The 17,636-nt window shown below is 41.7% G+C and overlaps 1 protein-coding gene across 1 annotated transcript in view; it reads left to right on the top strand.

The window, feature by feature from the left end:
- The window catches only part of LOC139665033 (guanine nucleotide-binding protein G(s) subunit alpha-like), a 33,445-nt gene extending 17,210 nt beyond the window's left edge, over positions 1 to 16,235 (top strand). The window contains 7 exon segments of the mRNA XM_071543975.1: positions 8,263 to 8,317; positions 8,899 to 8,972; positions 9,453 to 9,511; positions 9,820 to 9,940; positions 11,387 to 11,517; positions 12,906 to 12,973; positions 13,717 to 16,235. Coding sequence (XP_071400076.1) covers positions 8,263 to 8,317; positions 8,899 to 8,972; positions 9,453 to 9,511; positions 9,820 to 9,940; positions 11,387 to 11,517; positions 12,906 to 12,973; positions 13,717 to 13,863 — 655 coding nt within the window. The 3' untranslated portion in view covers positions 13,864 to 16,235.
- The last annotated feature ends 1,401 nt before the right edge of the window (positions 16,236 to 17,636 follow it).

Below are 17,636 nucleotides of genomic sequence, written 5' to 3'. Positions count from 1 at the left end.
TTAGGGGACAAAGTTAAAAGCTGATTTTAATATTTCCATTTCTCTGTATTAGGAAAATTAAATATAAACAACGCACATTTTTGTGCGTTTTAGTGCACTTGCAGTGCAACGTAAAACATAAAACATAAGGATACACACTGAAAATGCACAACTCTGTGCTCAGCCCTATTCTATTCTATTCTATTCTATTCTATTTGAGGTTCTACCCTCTGGGAGATGTTACCAGTCCACCTCCAATGGGACGTCCTGCCACCTCACAAGCTACTTTCTGAAGGCAGTGTCCCTCCTCCTCACCTTCCCCCCCCACACACACACGCACACACACATTAAAGGACTAACTTTGCGTTCACACTGTGAGCAACACCATCAGAAAGTCACCAGAAGTCCATTCATTGTTCAAGTTGATAACAGCCGGTCAGAGCTTCCCAGTTCTTTCCAGCTTTTATGTGAAAGACTACAGGAAAAAAAAAACATCTCAAAAACAATGCTTGGAGAATGGTTGCAGCCATCGATGGGGTTGATGCTAACCTCTGAAGTAATGCTATTGAGTTATTTCTGTTTATCTTCAATTAATGCTGCCTAGTTAGCGCTTGCTAGCTTGCTATTACTGCTAACTCATCAGAACAATGTAGTGTTCTGAAAGGCGATAGCAAAGCAGCAAAAAAATACATCTGTAGCTACACGAGAAAACTACGTAGATGCAATCGGAGCGTCTCGCACCGCCCACAATCTGTCAGGATAGAGCGACACATCAACCAAGTTGCTCACGGTGTGAACGTGCCGTTATAGTTTCTTCACAACCTGTGTCACACACCACATCGAGACATTTGCTCCGTAACGACCCATGACCCACTTTAAGTTAGTATTATTTCCCCCCGCGGTGCACAGGACTCCTCCGTTAATTGGACAGGTTACAGAAGAGCAGTGCTGCTATTGAGCATTTTTGTGTACATTATTCACTGTTATTGATTGTGTATTTTTGTTGGAGCACATATGCAGTCGTCTGTCTTAATGTGTATCATGTTCTCCGTCCCACCTGAGGGCCCAAATGTCCTTGTACTGTTGAACTGCGTCCTCTTGTCAGTTGCTTTTATAGTGTTTTTGTTTTTAGAGTATTAACCTACTAGCTTACAATGTTATATTCAGCCTACCATGATTTGCATGGAGTTGGAAAGATATTGGTGACATAACATAGCTCCTAAATTTTGATAGCTTGATTTTTTCCCCCAAAAAAAGTTATTTGGGGACCCATTTTACTCTTCCCATGAACCCAGCGTTGGGTTCCAACCCAGCCTTTGAAAAACTCGGAGTGTAATAGGCTGTAGGATTCGCTTGATTGTAATCTATAGGCCTGTACTACATGCCAGGTTTTATTTCAAGGTTCAAACCAGCTTTTGTCAGTTTTGATCTGTTCATATGACGGGTAATAAATTTGGTTGAACTCTCCCTAACCAGATGTCTAGAGGAAATGGAGAAGTGAGTGTGTGTGATAGAGAGAGAGAGAGAGAGAGAGAGAGTGAGAGAGAGAGAGGGGGAGAAGGAATGCGCTGTATATCCCCATATGTGTCTGTTTGTGTACGTGTTGCCTAGATGTGATACCAGCTGAAACGTCACCAACGTCTTTATTGTCTGTCGATTCTTTGAAATCTTCTCCCGGCGATAATGTGCCGCCATGTGCTGGAGTCCCCCTGATTTACTTCCCCGACATCCTTCCTGAACCTTTTCCTTCTCCCTCTCCCTCTCTCTCTCTCGCTCTCTCTCTCGCTCTCTCTCTCTCTCTCTCTCTCTCACTCTCTCTGATGTGTAGTGGTGTTTCTGCAGGGACAGAAAATGGCTGGGATTGAGTCTCTGACTCATCGCGAGGAGGGAGGGAGGGAGGGAATGAGAAAGAGGGGAGAGTGAGGGATGGGGATAAAGAGAAACGGATTCGGGTGTGTTGGGGGGAGGAAGTGTGGGGGCAATACACAGTCTGACATAACCCTACTATCGTTTGACTTGCTTGCGAATGCGCAGGTGTGTGCAAGCAGCAAATGTGACCCGTCCTCGCTGCACCGACAGATTCATTTTAACGTCTTTCTGCCGACTGATTCTGAAACGCCACCAGCTCAGGATCTTGGGGAAACTTTGCCGCCGCCGTGTGCTGCTGCAGTCTCACTATATTGTGATTTTCAGAAAGCTGTCTGCGTATTCACCGATCGTGCCGCTCCCAATTCTGCCGCCGTTGTCACAGGCTGGCTTTCCCATTCCACACTTTCAGCCTCTTCCCTATCTCTTCGCATATCACATATCTCTTTTTCTTTGTTTCTTTGTTTTTCTTTGTTTTCCTTTCTTTCATTCTTTCTTTCTTTCTTTCTTTTTCTCTTTCTTTTTCCCTTTCTTTGTTGCAATTCTTTCACCCCCCTCTCCCTGACCCACTCCATTCCCTGCATTTCTCTCCCTCTCTCTCTCTCCCTCTCTCTCTCTCTATCTGTCACTCGCTCTCTCCCTCCCTACCTCCCTCCTCTATCATTCTTTCTTTCCCTTCTTCCCTCCTTTCTTTCTTTCTCTCTCTCTGTCTGTCTCTCCCTCTCTCTGGCCCCACTCCAGTCACACAAGATTTGGAGCTGATTGTCTATTTATAGCGCCTGTGGTTCTGTCGCCATGACAACCAAGCTGGAGGCCAGGGCGCCAGGGAGCTATTTTTGGAGCAGCGCTGTAATGTCAGACACAGCCTTCTCTCTCTTTTCTTTCCTCCTCTCTCTCTCTCTCTCTCTCTCTCTCTCTCGCTCTCTCCCTCTCTCTCTCTCTCTCTCTCCCTCTCTCTCTCTCTCTCTCTCTCTCTCTGGATGTGGTGTGTGCATGCGTGTGTGTTTGATTAAGGATCGGCTGGTGAAGGCTTGGGTTTGGTAGGCTCGCGATGTGAAACGTTAACACACAAAGAAGCAATAAGCCCGTCGAATTGCTTCAGTCGCCGGGCCACATAACGATCTTTTCACCTCTAAGAAACCGCCAAGATCATTTTCTGACATGGTTTGGTGTTTCATAGGCTTGTGAAACTTCAGTTTTCTTTTGCACAGAGATCGACTTCAATGTGCTGAAATGTGAAATGAAAGTGTTTTTATGTCGGTGTTAATTCTCAGTTGTGCAATGATTTTCAGTTATATCTGAAATTTGCTTTGAATTTCCAACTTTTACAATTTGGATTGAATACTTTACGATAGTGATATTGTATAACGCCACACAAGTTTTGCTAAGAAAGGATTTGTAGAAGTTGCTCATTCTGTAAAGCATTTTGTTACATTTTTGTCAAAGGGTAAGGACTATACAAAATAAAGCAGACTATTTCTGCACCCACATTTAGTAATCTATTATTATTTAGATAGTGTGTCACATATATATATATATATGTATATATATATATATATATATATATATATATGTGTGTGTATATATATATATATATATATATACACACACATATATATATATATATATATATATATATATATATATATATATATGACACACTATCTAAACGTGTGTGTGTGTGTATATATATATATATAAATATAGATGGATAGATAGATAGATAGATAGATAGATAGATAGATAGATAGATAGATAGATAGATAGATGGATAGATACCTGATTATCTTCAATATTGTGCGGTCCTTTTTATTTAAGACTCTTTTATGCTACCAGTTGTTAAGCTTTGTTTATATAACATGAAGCATTTTACTTTATTTTTCTTACGTTGAACTACTTAACCAATTTTACTGGTTTCTCAGTTTGACAGAAATATTTGGCTCATATTCTTTATTAACGGCCGGGCCTTTTGAGATGATTCCAGTATGCTTTGAAAAACATGAAGTGAACATTAAAATAAATTGCCTGTTGAACCTTTCAGAAAAACCTGGTTGACAAAAACGGGTTGATGTGGAATATTTGTCAGGCTCGGGGACATTATTTAAGGCCGTAATCCTGTCGGCCAGCTCATTCTGTGTGTGTCTGCCTGTGTGTGTGTGTGTGTGTGTGTGTGTGTGTGTGTGTCTGTGTGTGATCAACGGAGTCACTCAGACGCAGGGCAAAGACCTCCAGATGTTACGTGTGTGTGTGCATGTGTATCAAACTGAGACCAGTTGCAAATTAGAAATAGTGTATGCTTTACAATTTCACCATGGCCGTTATTTACATGTAGAAAAACATATTTCAAACAAATTCTGCTCAGTCTGTTATTACACTCAATTACCCTTAATTTCTGGATTTACAGTGAAATGTTGTCTGTCTTTAAATAGGGGAGAGGCTGTGCCAAACTTTTATATCTAATAATGAAGTTAATATGTCTTGTGATTTTAGAATTTAAATGTTTTTGCCAGTCTCTAGCCACTAAGTCAACACTGTTGTTAAATCTGGCCCAGAGTACCTTAATTCTATGAGTTGATGGTGTTTTCCCATCTAAATAATTAAATTAGTACGTCATCATATTTTTTTAATCCACCTTTAAATGTTTAGGCCAGTCTTTGGCCTCCGAGTCAACACTGCTCTTTAGTTCAGAGCTGCCTAATCCCGTGCAGCGCTGAAGATGTATACTATCTCATAATCTGGGTAATCCTTTGTCCTAATACTGCCACTTTAACAAGATAAATGCATTATGGGAGTGTTATCGGCTTTGTTGGGCCAGTGCGCCGTCGTCGACACCGAAGCCTCTTATGTCCTTCCAGCACGTTAGATCTCGGTTAGATCGTTGAGTGAAGGGGAATTCTTCCCGTAGAAAAAAAAAAAAAAAAAACCCTCTCTGATTAACTTGCAAGCTACGGCTGTGGTTGAGATCCAGGCCAACGCTTCAGTGTGGCATTTCTTCTTTCAATTTTGATTTTGAGTGTGCAAAGGGTTACAGCTGAAACATGTTGCCGTTTATAGGAGTGGTGGAAGTATTTTCAGGGCAGTCTATTCTGAGAAGTAGGCCTAGATATTGCAGCAATAAATAGAGAGGTGAAGAAGAAATTGCCAAACTAGTTTTTGTAGCTTCCTTGTTTTTGGAAATGGTTTCAGATGGAAATTTGAGGAAAGTGAAGCCTAAATAAATTTTTGGAATTCAAAGTGAATGTGTTTTCTTTTATATTTCCACAATTTAGAATAGGCCCAGATTGATTATATGAAACTACCTATTTTCTTTGAAGGGAGAGTTTATTTAGGTAACAGAACATTTTATGTCAAACAGCTCATAGGATTGTGTGTGTGTGTGTGTGTGTGTGTGTGTGTGTGGCCAGGTCTGTCACACCGTGCATGTGTGGGTTTGTGTACGGTTTTGTATATATGTGTGTGGTTTTGTAGATGTGTGCACATTTGTGCATGTGTCTGTTTTAATTTATCTTCTAGATAAAATGCCCCACAATTGTTGAAACTACTATACAGCAGAATTATCCAACATTTAAAAATACAGTTAAAAAAAACACTTTATCACCTCTTGTAAATACTGGGCTATTTTCAATCACCAGACAAGTGTCCTGTGTGTATTTTGAGAGTTTAAGTCAGCCAGTCTGCTACCCCAGAATAACCCTGCCAGGTTATACATAACAGCCCAGACCTCTCTGTTACTGGGGCAGCCACTATTATTTAGTTCATCTTACTAGGCATGGTTATTATTGGCACCTCTCCTATTAATAGGGAGAACTGCTAAAAATTGAGCAGTGTGTTTGTACTGGGTGCGTCTACGCACCAGACCAGAGCCGCAGATAAACAAGAGTTTGGCCTTTGCAGCTGTCAGTGGCAGCCATGTTCCCTCCGTCATCATTAGAGCCATTGCTGTTGCTGTAAATTTTGTGCTTCTGTGTCATCCAATTTATTTATATTTTTGGTACATTGGGCAGCTCAGCATGGTGATGTTATGGAGGATATTGTTACATACTCGCAGGGAATTAAGTTTTAGAGACGGGGCAGTAACATGCCGCCCCGCAGTGCAACTTGGCTAAACTGCTTTGTGCCGAGGGCTCTGGGTGTGCTGGGCTGGCACACCAGAGCAGAGGAGCTGTGGTGTGGGAACAGCCGAGCCACTCAGCCCCTGGAGGGAGGCGATGGCACCAGACCGGTTGGCTGGTTAATCGTCTCCGTGTGTGTATATGTATGTCTGCACATACGTGTCTCTCTGCCTCTGTTTCCCAAACTGTGTCCTCCTCTCTTTAAGTCTCTTACTGTCACTCTCATGCACTCTCTCTCCCTCTGTCTTTCTTCCTGTCTCGATCTCTTTCTTCCCCCCCTCTCTCTACCTTTCTCTCTCTGTCTGTCTGTCCATCTATCTGTTTGTCTGCCTGTCTGTCCAGTGGCTTCAGCAGGCCCAGCCCCCTGTTCCTCTCAGTGTGTTACCTGCAGCCCTCCTGTCACATTTCACCCCTGCCTGCCACATTCCTAGTTATCTCAGAGGGGGTTTACATACCTTTGCCCCGAGAAGCAGCTAGTAGTGAGCGTCTTGCCTCTCCGACTGTAAGGAAGGACAGGCAGACAATCGGTCAAAACAGACAGACATGCAGGCCGGCAGTTAAGCACAAAAACTTACTCAGCCGAATGCTGGTAATGCTTTAACAGCCTCTTTAGCAGGTAACCAGCCATCATTCATGAAGTGCTATTCTCTGCTAAAAATCAAGTTGGCTGGTAAGATAGTGAACGTGGTTGGCGGCAGTATTGTGAATTTTGCCATCGGCTGTGGGCTCCTTCCCTGCTAGTTTGCGTACAGATATAGCTGCTGTTGAAGTCCTACTTTTGCAGGTGATTCCTCCACTGCTGATGTACTGTTACTCCACCCTTCAGAGGAATTGTTCCGGGAAAACCTGCAGTGCTAGTGCTAGATGCAGGGCAGAGGAACCTTTTTCCAATAGTTGCCGCTGTAGCTATCAGATAATTCACCTAATTCCTCCCAGCGCGACAGCAGTGGCCTGTTCCCCCCCCTCCCAAGGCCCGAGTTCAGCCCGCTCCTCTTCCCTCTTGTCGTTTTTTTTATATCATGTGGCCTTTATACATCTGAAAGTACTGTAAGGACAGCTGGGATGTGTAAACCTCTGTGCGTGCATGTGTGAAAAGCCACTCTATCCAGTTGTATGGGCCAGGCATGTAGGCCTATAGTGGGACAGCCACCACACATGGAGAAGGATCATTAGTCTCTTACAAAGTCATTTCACGACAATTCTCCTGTCCCAGATGTCAGTTGGTGTTACTCTCTAGACTAGTGATTCTCAACCTTTTTCATATCAAGGACCCCTAATTTAGTACACATACAGACCTCCCATTTGATGAGATTTTGTCTCTCAGACCCAAATCTGAGAATATTTTTATTGCTAGATATGCTTTTGTCCAGAATTCCAAGACTATCTGTATCTAGGTACAGATAACTGTGAAACTATCATCAAATGAGTCATTTTTCTACATTCTCTATTCGTGTTAACTTCTTGTAAAACGATATAACAGAGGCTCTTAAACGTATTCAACCTGGGATGCAAATGAGAAATTTTGTCTCTTGCCCTGACCAAAGCTCATGTAAAAACATTGGTACACTTTCCATAGGCCTGCTGGAGCCCATTTTGAGTCCCAACCCACTGCAACAGACACTTATAGCTAGTGGCCCTAATACAGTCATCATGAAAACACCAAGACAATTCACACACCATGCGCAGCAGCGGTAATGTAGGTCGATTCACTGGAACAACTCATTCTGCATTCGGTACTGCTAGGTAGGCGCTTTGCAAATCAGAGCACACCGTAGGCCTGCACACCCGCCCACACACATACACACTTCCACCACGCACACACACACACACACACACATACACGTACACGCATGCACACAGACACACACCTCTCCTCCTGTGTAAGTACTACTACAGCAGCTCCATTGACTAGGCTCCTCCGGTCTGACAGAGCAAACGGCTGCTGGTGACTCAGACTGCCTGCCTCTGATCTCACCGTGAATTAAAACACACGCCCTCTGGTGGCCGCTCAGCGACCGCCTTCCTCCATCTTTCTCTTGCTCTGACTGGTGTTGGATCTACTGTGTGTGTGTGTGTGTGTGTGTGTGTGTGTGTGTATGGGAGTATGGGAGGGGGGGAGGCATTCTCTTCTCTCAAATGTAAATCTAAGCCATGGTGAATGACAAATTATTTTTATCTTTATAATTAATTAATGGCCAGTGGAAAAGGACGTGTTTCTAACGTACAAGATGTATTCTATGCTTTTTTTATTTGTCTTAAAGGAAGCTGCTGGAGTTCCTAACCTATTTTTCTGCTCTTTTTGCAGCTTCTTAGACAGGATTGATGTGGTCAAGCAGAATGACTATACACCCACTGATCAGGTAAGGTTTTCAGCAGTGACACACACACACACACACACACACACACACAGACAGCACTTTGTTTCATTAATATAGCTCTGTCTGCATCTGTCCTCTGTAATAAACATTGTAATATTTGATACGGTTATCTAATTGATATTACATCTGTTGTTATTTAAACTATGATCTAATTTAAGGGGAGGTTACAGGTGTAAGCATGCTCTGTCTATACACATATTATCTAAAAGTTAAGTGATTTAATTTTACCAGTAAATCACATCTGATTGAAGACAACAAGCACCTCACTTCATATTGCATGCTGTATCCTAATCGTTGTCTTCCTCTCCACCATTCTGTCCGTCTACTCCTCCTCCTCTCTCTCTCTCTCTCTCTCTCTCTCTCTCTCTCTCTCACACCCTTTTTTATGTCCTCGTTCTTCTCTCTCTTCCTCTAACCACAACAATCTCTTGTTCTCTTCTTCAATCCCTCCTTGTCCTCCTATTTCCGCACTCTCCTTACATCCCTCTACCTTGCATCACTTCCTCTCCTAAATCTTCCTTTTTACTGTCTAACGTCCCTCCTGTTCCTTCTCCATCTTTCAGGACCTGTTGAGATGCCGAGTACTGACATCCGGGATCTTCGAGACGAGATTTCAAATAGACAAAGTCAATTTCCAGTGAGTTATCATGGAGTTTTTTTTTTTTTTGTTTAGGTGCTAGACATTGAGCAGGACATTGTTGGGCCTAAAAGAAAAGCAGAAATAGAGCCTGCACACTCACTTCTCCAATATACAGAAAAGTGACACCGAGTCTTACAAAATGAAGGCTAGCACAACGTTAAAACAGATGATGGTATTTTTTAAAGGGATAGCATGTAATTGCAGTCCCTGGTTGACAAACTGATCACACTTTTACAAATTGGATCATCTATATTTTGGATATATTGAGTAATAGGCCTCGTAATGATTTTTCCCAAAATGTTAGTTAACTTTTTCATTTGAGTTAGCAGGCCCTACTTATTATAGAAGTGTTTTTTCATCCGTCCAGCATCCCTGTTATGGTAATGAATCGTAGGTTATATTACTAACTACTGAGTATACTAACTCTTTACTTTGCTTTACTGTATTAAACTAACTTTTACTTCCCTTACCTTGCAGTATGTTTGATGTTGGAGGCCAGAGGGATGAGCGTCGGAAATGGATCCAGTGTTTTAACGGTAGAGTATTTCTAGCCCAAACTGCTGTGTTGTAGTGATAAAACTCTGGAGCATTTATGAATTACTGATTGATGAATCACCGCAAGTCATCACTGATTCCATCAAATTCTATTATTTGTGTCCAGACATTTTTTTTGTAGTTTAGTGAGATGCATGTCCATTTGCCTATTTAAATTCCAAGGTAAGCAGTGGTGCATATATACAGTATATCCGTTACATTTTTGGTAGTTTTGTGAATTGTTTGGATCTTTGCTATGTTAATCCTGTTGTATTATGTGTGTGTGTTTGTGCGTGGCCATGTGACGTAGATGTGACAGCTATCATCTTCGTGGTGGCAAGTAGCAGCTACAATATGGTGATCAGAGAAGACAATCAGACCAACAGGCTGCAGGAAGCCCTCAACCTTTTCAAGAACATCTGGAACAACAGGTCAGTCAGTAAGGCCGGTTTACACTGGCACAAACTAAACCATTTTAGAAAAATATTGCATTTTAGGCACTGGTGTAAGCGCCTGATTTTCTCACAACCCCTGTAGGACCCAGTGAGATCCGTTTTATTCATGTATCAAATTACTTTTTTTTTCTCCATTTTCTGTAATTTCGGAGTGTTTTATTTTTCTGGATTCTGAAATAATCACACATTTTTTGTGGGAAAGACAAAAAAATGTGGGATTATTTGTGGGAGAAGACAATGGTCATTGCAGGTAAGACTGTCATTGTTGAGTCCAGTCAATGATATGCTAGCAAAATTAGCAAAACAGCTGCTTCTCTGATGTGTAGAAATTGATGCCCTGGTGAAGTAAGAATCAAGTTCAGTCTTCACCGGTTATTCACCAGATATTCACAGCCTCTGACATCAGTAACTCCACATTGATGGCACCGATTATTATGAAATTAATGACTGCTCTGCTTTGCATGCAGCAGCTCCAAGTTCCTATAGCTTTTTTGACAATGTGTTTTTTTTTTGTTGTTGTTTTTTTTCATTGATGACTGTCACTTCGACACTTAAGCCTCATTGTCTGACAACAAACCCACGTGGATTTTCTGGTGCACACATAAAGATAAGCACGCACGCACACCCACATAACAAGCACACAGCATCTGACAAACACAGTTCTAGCCCCCATACACATTACCATGGTATTTAAATATGTTTCTGGTTATCTGCCCATGGTATTGATTACCCATACAAAACAAAAGTAACACTGTTACTGCCGCAATTTCCCCAAGACCTCACAATTCTGTGGCATGTATCTCTGAATTCTTACTTTGCCCTTAACCTCTATTGTTTTTCTTTCTTTTTAACACATTTTTAAAGCTAAAAATACTCCCTCCTTGTTTAACTGAGTACCACAGAGAACATTTCCAAAGAACATTTTATGACTTGGCTTCTTGAGACTGAAGCAACACTTTTTTTTTTTGTGCACAGATGTGATTTTCGTGACTGTCTTTATAGGGTGAAACCACATAGAATCTTATTATTTCCTTGTTTAGGTATCCTCTAAAGGGAGATTTTTTCTCACATAGAGTTAAAAATAAACCTTTCTGTTCTTCGCATCATGAAGCCCATCTAAACATTATCATTTTAATGCTATTTACAAAAGGCTCTCCATGATATGACGTCAAATCATTTCATGACAATTCTCTTGTCCCAGATGCCTTTTGACCACAGCTTTTTAAAACATATTGTCACTTGAGACATGTGGGGCCTGTAATCCATATTGGGTCCTGACCTATAATCAGGCGCTTTGTTGTTTTTTTTTTGTATAATGTGTTGTATGTTTCTATACCTGCCTGCAAATCAGCTGCCCTCTGGGATTAAAATAAAGAAGTGAGCTGAACTGAACTGAAACTCCTCTTCGATGTCCCTCCACAGGTGGCTACGGACCATTTCGGTAATCCTCTTCCTGAATAAACAGGACCTGCTTGCTGAGAAAGTTTTGGCAGGGAAATCTAAAATTGAGGAGTATTTCCCTGAGTTTGCACGCTACACTACACCTGATGATGGTAAGAGATTGATGCTGATGTCTATGGGTGTCCAGTATATAGTACATATAAGTAGTTTTTATTTCTTCATTTGTAATATCCTAACTCAAACGGCACGGTGTAGATTATAAGCAACGTGGATTCAAAATACAGCAACCTTGGTAAAAATTTGTAGCGGTTTAGGTAGACTGGTGTTTACCCAAGATGTTTTTGGGGGGGAAGGATTGGCAAGGCCTTTCTAACAGCATTTAGATTATGTGATTCCACTGAAGCTAGAGCCTGACCAGTAATAACGGTCACTGACATTATCAGTCCATATTGGCCTTTCAGAGATACAGTATGTGGGCATTGAGATGTTACACTGATAAAATCAGCACAAGAAAACAGGCTTTGGCACCATGACTTGCAGTTATTCTTAAAGATTTTCACAGTCAGTGTACACCAGACCTTTGAGACTAAAAGAATAATTCCTTACAAAATCTGAGAATATCTCTTATGTTATGAAATTTTTGGTTTGGAATGAGTTATAATGATGAATTGTGTTTGATAATGTTAATTCTCCCACAGTTATCAGCATTGGACCCAAAAAATTTATATCAGTCAGGCTTTTATAGGGCTGCACAGTCGTGTATCGCACTTTTATGTTTCCACAATTAATAATCATGTAATTTGGTGATATTGAAGTGTTTGTTATATTTTCAATTCCCCTGAAAGTCCCAGTGTGGTATATGAAGCGCTTTCATTATGCATGACCAGTCACAGCCGTTGAATGCACAGTGTCCCCCATGTGACCAAAACGAAAGTTACGATGGAGAAGCAGGCAGAGAAACCTTACATAGGCCATCTTTGGCAAAACATGGTAATGAGCAAAATGGAAAGTAATGGATTGGTCCGATGTTAGAGAGGAAAATCCTTCCCCTGAAAGCGTTGGTTTAGTTCCTAAAAGTGTCATTTGGAGATACTTAGCTCTTAAACCAGATGACAACAAACAGGGTTAGGGTTAGGGTTGTAGCAGCACCTCAAACCAATGAAGGAGAAATTATTTATTTTTTGAATTTTGTAAAGGACCACAATAAGTGAAAATGAGAATTTCTAGCTGCTGCTACTTTGAGAAATACTGCACTGAAAACCATGAAAAAGTGAAAATATGTTAATGTGCGAAAGTGCAATAAAGTAATTTTGTTTACCAAAACCAAAACAAATAATCGTGATTAATAATCGTGATCACAGTATTTAGCAAAATGATCAGATTATTATTTTTGCCGTAATCGTGCAGCCTTCGTTTTTTTTTTTTTATTCAGCTGGCAGCTCCTCTAGTCGATGTGGCCTCTTCAGCGGTAGGGGCAACGCTGTATAATAGAATAATGCAAAAATGACTCGATGTGACCTGATTTCTTCTTGTCCAACAGCAATACCAGAGCCAGGGGAAGATCCCCGCGTCACGAGGGCAAAGTACTTCATACGGGATGAGTTTCTGGTACGTTCATGCCCCTTGTTTTACCTGTTTTAATCAAAGAAAAAAGGCTTTGAAAAGATTTTGGTATGACTACAGTATATTTTATATGATTTGACCTGTTTGGTTGACAGGTCAGTGTAGATAATTGCAAGTTGTGATAAACAAGGATCCAGTTTTGTCAGCGTTTCCTCCTTGCAGAGCCCAAATACAACTGGTCTAGTGGGGAAGTGGTTTCACCCTCCTTCTCTGGAACAACATATCACCAGTATCCCACAACTGACTCACACTCCATTCTGTTTCTCTCTTCTGTCCACTCTGTTTGAAAAAGTGTTTTCCCTGTAAATTTCCTTGTAAATGTGATACTAACTTGAAACGCCAGTTGACTTGAGTTTGATTAACTTAAATGTCACAAATGAAAGATTGAGACCAGAGTGGCTTTCAATACACCTGGTAGTACAAAGTGAATAAAAATATTAGGGTTAGGGTTAATCCTCTGACGCACAGGATGTGATGTGTGTTACATTACTGGAAGCAGCGACATCAGTTTGTTTGGAATAAATAAAAGCTTAGTGCTTGGCAGGAGCAGCGATAGCCACCATGGCTGAACAGTCAGAGAACAGAGCGCCACCTTGCAGCACAGAAAGACGTCACAGTGCCGGACACACTGTCTGATTGCCAAGTGATTCCTGTGGAAGTGCAGGGCAGAAACAACATTCTCAACATGTCCCAACACTAACTTGTCTTTGCCTCTGTGTCTCCTCCAGAGGATCAGCACAGCCAGTGGGGACGGAAGGCACTACTGTTACCCGCACTTCACCTGCGCCGTCGACACGGAAAACATCCGCCGTGTCTTCAACGACTGTCGAGACATCATCCAGAGGATGCACCTACGGCAGTACGAGCTCTTGTGATGGGCAGCGGCGTCCTGTCTACCTACCTACCTACCTACCTACCTACCTACCTACCTATCTACCCCCATGACCAGTTAGCCCATCACCCCTCCACCTCCCCCAACTTCACCAACCAACTGACCGAGCGCCTGCCCTCCCTTCCACCCCGTTACAATTCCTTCTTCTCCTGGTAACACAGTTTCAGGAGAAGCCTATAAACAGAACAGTGCAACTGATGGGAAGACTTTTAAAAACAAGTAAACACAGTTAAGGATATGGCAACAACAACAATTTCAACAACTATTAGCCAGGACTGCTGTACTCAGCTACACTTTGACCCGGGAAGAGGGTCGAGACTGGAATCCCTTCCACAGTACAGGCTGTCCCTCTTTTAGCCCTCTTTCTCTCTCTCAGATACACATATACGAACACACACACTTGCAGGTACACACACACACACACACACCAACAGACATGCAGAACCCTTAGATAGGTTTCAGTGTCTCATATCACAAACACACACACACACACACACACACACACACACACCGCCATACACACAAACCCTTTTGAAATCAAGTCCTACTGCTTTTACAGTTCACGGAGGCAAAATTAGACATTGCGTTTGCCGAGTTCACTCTGGCTACTTTGCGACTTCTAAAGAGAGAGAGAGAGAGAAATGTATGTAAGACAAACCCAGAGGAAAAGAAGAAGAAGAAGAAAACGATGGACACGATGAAATGGATGGAGGAAGGTAACCAGTACAGAGGAGGGTTGTGAGCCTTTTTGCGCCTGGGGACGGACGGATGGACGGACTGACTGACTAACGGCTGCATGTGGAAGTGAGCGTGACTCGAACATAAGACCTGCTCACATGACCTGCTCTTCAAGAAATCAACGAAGAGGGAAGGGCAAAAAATGAAACAAAAAAAAAAGAAAAAGGAAAAAAAAACAAACATACAATGCATAAATTCATGCATACCGGTGAACTTCATGCAGTGCAAAAAATCCAAGCTATATATATAGATATTTATATATGTGTGTATATAAATATGTATATATATAAATATAAATATTATATATTCCTGTAATAACACAATTCAACTTTTAAGTTTTTGTTAGTTTTACCCCATGTTGTGTGTTGGTGTACACTGTGTGTGCGATCTGCCTTTGTGCACCATTTAACCTTGCCCTGCCCACCCCCCCCACTCACCCCCCCCCCACCCACCCACCCAACCCCCCCCCCCCCCTCCTCCTCCACCCTGCTCCTTCCCCGCTGCTATCAAACAACCTGAACATTAACTATTGAAAACATGGAAAATAAAGGAGAGGCTTTATTTAATAAGGAAAAAGAAGCAAAAAGGAAAGAGTAAAGCATGAAGTAAAAGATGTGACTAAAATCTTATCAGGGTCGGGACGCAACATTCTGGCCTGGGAACACACACACACATACACACAGTACACACACACACACATACACACTATCTCTCTCTTTCACTCCGGGCCCCTCATCAGTCCCCCTCCCCTTCCCCACACACCCCTCTTCGTCTTGTTCTCTCTCCTCCCCCAAGTCCCACTTCCTGGCTTTCAGTATGTCTGTCTTTATTTTACTGCTGGACTATTATTCTTGTACAGACTGTAAAATGTATTATTTTGTACAACTTTATTGAAGAAAAAAAAAATAACTTGTAGAAGATCCCTGTGCCTTGATCACGACTGTACGTGTAAAAATGAGCTAATATGTAAGTTATGTTTCACTGCGCTGTACAGCTAGACCGGCCTCTCCCGCCTCGTCCGCGCTCGCTCACCCCTGGGTGGGGGTGAGGGGGGGTGAGGGGGGGCAGTGGATTGGGGCTGAGGCCGACGTCTGTTGCTTAGTTTCCATTTTCCCCACATTTGTTTGTCCGTTGATTCATTTGTTTTGCTTTAACTCTCCTCTGGTTTATATAATAGGATTTGAAAAAAAAAAAAATGAAGAAAAAAAAAAGATAATCGGACACACCACCTTAATGCTGTGTAGTGAAAGATATTGAACCCTAACACAATTTAATATATATAAAATATATTTCAGATTTTATATTTTATATATATGTACTGAACACTTATATCTATCTCCCTTGTGAGCTATCCCCAGGTTTCCTTTGCTTTCTGTCAGTAACATCTGCGTACGTTTTCAGAAGGGGGCGACTCTGGGTGCAATGGGAGGGGTATACATATTTTAATTTCTTTCTTTTTTTTTTTTTTAGCTTTAACTCTTTTGAAGGAGAGGGAAATATCCAATTGCAAAACATTGCTTGTTTCTACATAAACCAAATTCTTTTTGCTTAAAAAAGAAGAAACAATTGTATTAGTGTTTGGTTCATTCCTAGCGCTGCTCCAGGCTCAGTATAGATCTTCAGCTGAGGTCCACATCACAGAAGCTGCTCCATGTTCCTGACGGCCATCAGTCGTGGGGCCGCTAACTGGTTTCACCTAGAAACTTTTGGCAGTTCTTACGTCTCGATCTTAAACATCACACCCTTGACGCCTCACTAGCCACGATACATGGGAAGTATTTTAATGAAACGTGCAGAGGCAGTTTTGCCAACAATTTTCACCACCGGTATTTTGGATGATTCCCCTAAAACCCACTACTTTATCCACATTGATTTTTGTGACAAATTTGTTCACCTGCTCCTGGCACTACTGCCCATCTCTGTTACCCCAAAATGTTGCCCATGTATCATGGCCTCTATCTGAAGAGGAGACTAGGGCCTTATTTCTCCATCCTCAAACTAGGAGTGTTGATGTGGGATTACAGACTGATCAGGTCTTCTTAACCGCCTCAGTCACTACAATCTGAAAGGCAAAACTGAGCACTCCTCCTTTTATTCTTGATACAGTGAATATACCAGCCAAGGAGAGAGGATTCGATCAAAGAAGGAAGCAAAAAGTGAGTTTCGGCCTCCTCTCCTTGTCTTCTCAAAGGGTCAGAGAGGATAGGTGAGGATGGGGACTTGATATACAACACACTACATCACAAAAAACCCTCCAAAAAAACACTGAATGGCTTCCCTACATATTAGCATCCAAAGTGTATACCTAATATTTATGTAATTATTTGGCTTTCTTGTCAGAGCGATTTGAGTCCCCAGGTTTAGTTCTTTGGTGTAATCCTTCAGATCTCCTTTTCCACAGTCTGGGACAGTGATGATGTGAAAGAAGAGATTACATTCACATAGATTTTTTTTTATGTCAGCACCTCTCTCCTGTGTTTTCCTTAATGCCAAACTGGCTGCAGCAATAAGTGAGTGTAATTTTAGCACCAAAACCCATCTGGCTTTTTCTATTTTTGCATCAAGTGTCTTCAATATTTGTTGCTTTTTCATGTGTCTAATTCTTCCTGTACATTTTGTACAAAGACTCAAATTACAGCTATAAAAGCAGCGTGTAACACTGTCTGACTAGAAATACACACACCCATGTGACACACACAGATACAGGCGCATTAAGTGTTTAGAGGTTCAACTGAATCTTATATCTAGGAGACAGAAGTCTTATCACAGCTAGCAGCAAGTGCATCAAGACTTCAGGCCTATACATGCCTTATATGTTGTTTATGGCATGCTTTGTGTTCCACAAGGAGAAACCTGATGAAATGCACCTTTGAAAAGATGTTCTTTTGATTGATTGCTGTATTAGTGAATTATCTGTTCTCAGACAGATAATTACATCTTCAGGACCAAGGACGTTAACACCTAAGAAGATATGGGTTCATCCTACATACAGAAAGATTAAAATAGAAGAAACAGATC

This window comes from Centroberyx affinis, unplaced genomic scaffold (genome assembly GCF_046629955.1).
Source record: "Centroberyx affinis isolate AG114_WGS23_722 - 3 ecotype Tasmania unplaced genomic scaffold, CSIRO-AGI_Caff_v1 ptg004430l_1, whole genome shotgun sequence".
Taxonomy (NCBI): Eukaryota; Metazoa; Chordata; class Actinopteri; order Beryciformes; family Berycidae; genus Centroberyx; species Centroberyx affinis.
This window is presented reverse-complemented; position numbering and strand designations above follow the sequence as displayed.